We start from the raw sequence: 6,858 nt of genomic DNA on the forward strand, positions 1-6,858 counted from the left end.
TGTGGCACTTGTGCCTGGCAAGTGGTATTGCCTGCCTGGTAAACTTTGGGAACGCTCTACTGAACAAAGTGAATACTGCTTTTTAAAATTACATGTACAGCTCCAGGGCTAATGTTCTAGCCTCCGAAGAAAGTGCTTCTAAACATCTAGACAATTCATCTCAGATTTCTGGGAGCTTGAAATGCCATTCGCCCCCACCCCTTTTCCAGCAGAAAGTCACAAATTAGTACTGAYGTCTTAGATGCTACTTTCCACCCGACATCTCTCTTGCTGGCAAGCCAGGTTTTTAAGCTCAGGTGCTGAATGATCTTCCTTTTACAAATAAATGTTGACTGGTATCAGTTTTTCRCTGGTTTTGAGTGAACTGAGCTTTATGTTAGGGGACAGATTTAAAAACAAAACAAAACAATCCCTCAAGCATTACTGCATGAAATCTGTGCAGTCCAGTGGGCAAGACGAGTTTACCTGCAACACACAACTGTCCCAGCTCTGCAAAGTCTGAAGTGGCCGCAATGTCAGTTTTGAAAATATTTTTATCCTCCTAGCTAGCACAGCAGTAGGAGAGCATTTYCTTGCTGCTGCAGCCTCTCCAGAAACCTGAGCCTTGGCCAAGTTCTCTTCCCCCATCATTTAAAGACTGCTCTTCTCCTGCACGATCTAGATCCGCTTGCTAAATACCCTCCAGTTTTCCTTGCGTTGCTAGCATGTTCTCTGTTGCTCTTCCACCTCATTTCTGCTCAGATGGAGCAGTGTGCACAGCAACAGCCTGCTTGCTCGAGGCAGCTCAGGGACAGAGGCTGGGGCTGAAATTTCACGCTAAGAAACACTACAGGCTTTCGGGAAGAACTCCTGCAAAAGTCGGCAACACGGTTTTTCCTTTTTTGTCTTTCCCCATCATGAATCTGAGCTTCTCCACACTGGAAATCTACTTTTTCACATCTGCTTCTGTATCCTTGGTGGATATTTGTATGATTGCACAGATACGTTATTAACTTTTTGTTGTATGTGCAAAATGTTTCCATAGAACTCCTTTTCCAATCTTTTAGCCCCAGGAGATGGCATTTTTGGCTGAACTTGCTGGGTGGCCTAGGGGGTGTTGTCTTTTCTGATGGCATGTCATATGGGCTTGTTTGAGACTGAAAGGTCTTTCGTGATCCCAGAAGGCTTGCAAACTCTGAAACGTTTGACCTAGAGGCTCAGAAGCAAGGTGCACAGTGCAATTTCCAAGGCAGCACCTCGGCCTGAGGTATGCAGTGTTTGGCACAACTACGTCGCAGGACGGTGGAAAGCCTCAGGGCTCTCTGCTCAATATTACGCGTTCTCATAGAGTTCTGCGATGGAGCTTGGGCAGTCCTGTCTTACGCAGTGCTGAAGCCAAGAGACTCTGGGTCAGTAAATTAAGACCATGAAGCAGGCCATCACAGAAAGACTTCACTGTAGGTTCTATGCACTCTGATTTTTTTGCAGGCATTGCTGGATTCTGCTGATYGTAAGTATTCCCTTATGTTTCATCAGATACCCAGCAAATGACAGCACCAGGCAAGCCAGGGAGAATTGACAGTCACTAGCTTAATGTTTCGTGTTCTAGTTCTGCTTTTAACAAATCATTTCTTTAAGAGCTTCTCTGATGAAGTGAAGTTGGACAGTTTTTTCTGTGTCCCTTCCCTCCTCTGTGTCCTTCTGTTGTTCTCTAGAGACTTCTAGTACAGTAGGTGGAGTGCAGGCCTGTATTGTGTTGCTTTCCTGTGTTGTTGTTGCTCTTGGCCAGCATTGCTGGCCTTATTTATAGAGGGAAAAATCAGTGAGGCTTAGTTCTAGCACATACAGCTGTTGTAATGGGGCTGATAATTTCAGTGCGTGTAGACAGTCATGGAAATCCGCTGTTCGGCTGTCTGGAAGGTATTTGYATTCGTGTAATTACTTGCGTCTAGCACGGTTGCTTCCAACTGCAGATGAGAAACAGCCACAAAGTGATTTGTGTTCCTCTGGCAAAGCTATAGCACTGCCAATTTGAACTAATCCTTGTTTCATTAGAAAGCCTCTTTTTTTATCAGTTACCCTTTGCACTCTTAACATTGCAAACGCCTCTCTCCTCTCCCCAAGCTAATGCAAACTGCTGGCTGGTTACGTGAAGGCATGGAGTCTCGCTACGTTCTTTGCATGAACATGTGTCCCTGTTCCGCAGCGAGCCGGGGTGGGCTGGCAGGAGATGGCAGCTGTCCTCTGCAGCACAGGGGTAACTTGCATGTTCTTTTCTGTGCAGCTGAAGAAGCGGATCACCCCCCGACAGATGCTGGCATGGGGGTGGACGTCCTGGAATCTGGTGACACAACACCCCCTACAAAGAGGAAAAGCAAATTTTCGAGCTTTGGCAAGATCTTCAAGCCTTGGAAATGGAGGAAAAAGAAAAGCAGCGACAAATTTAAGGAAACTTCTGAAGGTAAAGTCGTGGGCTGGGCGGGAGTCCCTTTCACCATTTGGGAAATCTGCAATTAGCTGCGTGACTAATGAGAATGGCTTGCCACAAGCCTGAATGCCTAAAAACTAAATGTGACTTTACTGGTGATGGATTGGCACCTGTGATTTCACCAGAAACACCTTGCCATGGAGACATACCTTCAAAAGAAGTAACATTCCTTTCTTGGAGGGAACCTCCCCAAGCAGCTGTGGGGAGGGAGGGTTTGCTCTGTGATCACCCATCTAATGTCAAGCACAGGCCTGAACGTGCAGGCTCTCTTCCCTCCTCTTAATCCATGCGAAAGAGAAATTTGAAGCCCTTTTATTTCTCCAAAAGATGGATACCTTTAAAAAGTATTCTTCCTGAACCTCTAGCTTGCCCTGTTTTGAGTGCTTTTTTTTTTTTTTTTAATTTAATATCAGTTTTAGAGCGAAAGATTTCTATGCGAAAGCCAAGAGAGGAGCTGGTAAAAAGAGGGGTTCTGTTGGAAGACCCTGAGCAGGGTGAGTCTGCAAATCAACTTCTCCTCCACATGTCGGTGTCCTATGTAGTAATCTACCTGTGACATGTTCCTTCTCTTCCCCCCACCCCAGCCTTCAGCCATTCTTTTTCGGGAGAAGTTTAAAGGCTCTCTGTTTAATGTTGTTCCTCTCGACTTACGTTGCCCTTCTTAACGTGCTCCCTTGTCTGGCTTTTGCACTGGCTAGGAAGGCAACCCGCTCAGCTATGGAGATATTCCTAAGAAAAGGCAGTGCCTGCGTGCACATCTTTGCTGCCAGCGGGGAGGGAAAGGGTGTTGTACGTCACTTCTGTCTTGTCCCTGTTGTACCTGTCTCAGTCTAGCTGCCTGCTCTTGTTCTCCTAAGCTGCTTTGTCACAGTCGCACTCGCCATCTCTGGCTTGTTCTGATCACACTTCAGGTTGCACTCTAACCTTAGCAGGGGAGGCTCTGGCCTTGGTGTTCAGGTGTTAAAGCCTTAGTCTTGGAAAAAGACTAATATTTTGGGAACTGCCTGGGTAGGGGAATTTCCTCCAAGTGTTAGAGATGAGGATTACTCATGGTATGGGATCACAATTTCCTGTATGTTCGTTGAAGCACCCTGCTGTCAAAAAAGTCCCTTCTGCTTTGTTATCCATGGTGTCTCTGAGTTGGGTCCACCCTGCCAAAATAAGTTTTCAGTTTGTCATCTGGCTTGATTTGGCTGCATGTTGGGTAATGTCAGTACAAGGGAAGGAGGTGGAAAGTGTGGTGGGAGAGCAGGCTGCCTGTTTTGATGGCAGCATGGTCTTTGGCTTACAGCAGTGTATCATTGCACCTCAGCGACATGTTGCAGAGGCAGCCATACCATAATGACAAACTTCAGGGTTTGTTCTTYTAAGAAAAACATAGATGAAGCGGAAGAGGAAAAAATGGAGGTGAAAAAGTGGTTTTCAGACCAAACCACTGGAAGCAAAACAGAGGAAGTCTCACATGGTGGTTTGAAGCTACACTGTGAAGAAAGCCATCTACAATTACCTGAGGGTGCAAATACTGGGCCGAAGGACGAATTCACTGTGGTAGAAAATAGCATGAGGTCACAGGATGAAACTCTGAAAGAGAGATCAAAGGCTTTGTGTAACAAACTTCCAGCTCAAGATAAAGAGGAGAATCTTCCAAACTGCAAGGATGTAACAGAAGTGTGGCTGGGAGGTGGAATTATTTTCTGGTTGAAGTCATCTGATCTGGCTTAGGAAACAGAAGATAGTTATAAGCTGGACAAAGTGCAAACCCAAGGTATGAGGGAGCAATCAGAATCATCAGGAGGGTTAGATTAGAAGGGGCATTATCTTAATCCCTGCTATGACTTTAAGACACTTGATGCTTCTGTGATTTTAAGACACTTGAGTGGTCACAAGACAGTGGTGGYAGGTTATTGTTTTTGCTTGTAATTCTAAAACCTGCACTTCCAAGGTCAGTTAATTTTGTTAGGCAAGTTCTTAGGGGAAAAATGCTAGAAATCCTTTGAGACAAGCGAGGAAGGGTAATGGAGGCTTTCAAACGCAGTGAGGTTGGGACAGGAGGCCATCTATCTGCTGCTGCAGACAGGCAGGTTGTGTTGGGCACACAGTAAGCGTGGAAGGTCATGTTGGACTGTCTTGACCTTGAAGAACGTCACTGGAATTGAAGTCTGGAGGAACATGCTCTCGAGCGAGAAGCGCAATAGGAGCATCGTGCTTGGGCTGTGCCAGAGAGGGGCGTACGAAGTCTGAGTGGCTAAGGAAAAGCTGGAGCATACTGTTTGTCTCCCTTGCTGAAGATATCAGCTAGACAGAGGCAAATTGCTGCTGCTATATAAAGCTCCAGCTGATCTCTTGAGTTCCAGCCTTGGCTGGGGAGGAAATTCCCTCTTGTTACTGTCTTTGCATCCTGCCTTTCAGGGAAGGGCAACTAATTAAGTGACGCAGAGTGCGCTTTCATCTCCTCTAAGGAACCAGCACAAATTTTGCAGAAGTGAAAGTGGAGGGAGCTTTCAGCATGGCATCATTCAAAAGCTTTTGGCTTGTGAGTAATACCAGATTGGGGAAGGTGAGGGAAGATCTTTGCTGGAGGATGGAGTGAGAGAAAGGGGGCAGCAGAAGAAATCATCAAAAATCAGAGCAGCAAAAATTCCTAAGGCCTGATGCTTGGGAGACCTGTGATGCTGTGTATTAGAATTGGCTGAGAGGTGGTAGGCTGATGAAAGTGTTAAGGATTTTTAATTAGACTGGTGATATATCTATTAAAGTCTCCTTGGAGCCTGAAACCATTGCATTGCACTGCTGGAGTGAGTGCTAATGCTGACTCGGAAATAACACTTTCAAGAGTTTGTCCTGTCAGGGCAATTAAAGAAGTAGAGAATGATTGAGATTTTCCTCATTGTGTCTAGGACTTTAAATGCTGCCAAAAGCATGACGTAGGAGGGCTGAAAAGAGTTCTCTTTGGGAAAAGAGAAATCTGTCTTCTAATGTTTGGGAAACAACACTAGCAATCTACAAGAGCAGAAATAGTTGAGATGAAGTACAACAGATTCTGGAGATGTATAGTTAAAGCTGATCAAAACAAAGGTAAAAAGTGAGGAAATGCCTCTTCCCCGCTCTGGGATGTTTTGGGTAGACTGGATCTTTGTGCCAAATGCAGAGCAGAAACAGAAGAGAAATAGAAGAGCACTAATTCATTGCAAGACCGATAARAATCTGTCGTTGCATGTCCAGTAGATTCCTTGTCCAGTGTTTGTTTTTGTGTTGTGGCAGAGAATTTGTGTCCAGTCTTATAGTGAGTGGATGTGGAAGGGACTGGGGTGACCTGCTTCTTGCTTAACTGGGATTACAGCTTTTTGGGGCTGTGGCACATCATGGGACATGCTAATTTTACAGATTTTAAATCTAGATGGTAGATTAAGAGACTGCTGAAGGGGAAAAAAMACACTTGATGGGATACAGCACTGTACTATTTTGCATCTTAATAAAATTGAGCACTCAGCTTAAGCTAGAGTTGATGTTGCTATGCTCTCCTCTGCAGGGGGTAGACTGAAGACCGGTTGTTTCACAAACCAAAGAAAAAATGGTGTGGATTGATGGCAGTTCAGGCTGCTCAGCCATGCGTCCTCTGTCTTGTGCCTTTTGATTGTTTTCTCTTTGCTTCTCTCCCTTCTCCTCACCTTGCAGACAGTGAAGAACCAGAGAAGCTCAACCCACCTGCACTCAAGAATGGCCATACAGTCCCTATTGGTGGTCTTGGGGTTTGTAACCGGACCAGTCAAGAGGAGGAAGCCACAAAGCCGCCARGCCTCGGGAAGCCTGTTCCAACTGAGGAACCAAAGAAAAGACAGGGTAAGAATCCAGATGTTTGCACAATCAGTTACTTCCTATTCTTGCAGGACCAGCTTTGGTTTTTTCCTCCTGACTCTTCCTTTCCCTCTTTGGGCCCTCCAGTCTCTCARACTCAGCTGTCTTTGCTTTGCAGACTCATCCAGCAGCCATCCTGGTGCAGAATCAGAACCACCTCAGGAGCCGCATGTCCCCAGACAGCCTCTGCTTCCTCCAAAAAGACCTCCCTCCACTTCCCAGGAAGCAAATGAAGCACAGGTGAAAGATCCTGCCCCTGCCAGCAATACTGTGAGAACTGCATCCTCCACTACAGCCCCCGCGGCAGCAAAGACAGTCAATTCCACAGCTGCCCCTTCCCCGGCCCCCAGGACTCTGCCCCCTGCTCTTGCCAGTGCCAACACTACTGCTCCCACGAGCACAACCAGCACAGCTCCTGCCAAACAGCCTCCCATCCCTCCGCCCAAGCCTGTGAACAGAAATAGCAACTCAGTCATAGGTAAGTGCCTGCCTGCTGAAGCTGTTTTCGGTTGTGCCTTGGGATGTTCTGGAGCCCT

At 46.3% G+C, this 6,858-nt stretch overlaps 1 protein-coding gene across 6 annotated transcripts in view; it reads left to right on the forward strand.

Annotated features, from left to right (window-relative positions):
* Positions 1–6,858, forward strand: part of PHACTR4 (phosphatase and actin regulator 4) — a 68,578-nt gene that overhangs the window by 50,389 nt on the left and 11,331 nt on the right. For 5 of the 6 annotated variants that reach the window (XM_085315753.1, XM_085315754.1, XM_085315751.1 and 2 more), the window contains 4 exons: positions 2,264–2,440; positions 2,881–2,961; positions 6,143–6,307; positions 6,441–6,800. In XM_085315753.1, the coding sequence (XP_085171879.1) occupies positions 2,264–2,440; positions 2,881–2,961; positions 6,143–6,307; positions 6,441–6,800 (783 nt within the window). The remainder of the gene's footprint in view (positions 1–2,263; positions 2,441–2,880; positions 2,962–6,142; positions 6,308–6,440; positions 6,801–6,858) is intronic. The other variant, XM_085315756.1, reaches the window with a different exon arrangement.

Source organism: Rhea americana, unplaced genomic scaffold, assembly GCF_003343005.1.
Source record: "Rhea americana isolate MKP2758 unplaced genomic scaffold, rheAme1 scaffold_439, whole genome shotgun sequence".
NCBI classification, from domain to species: Eukaryota; Metazoa; Chordata; class Aves; order Rheiformes; family Rheidae; genus Rhea; species Rhea americana.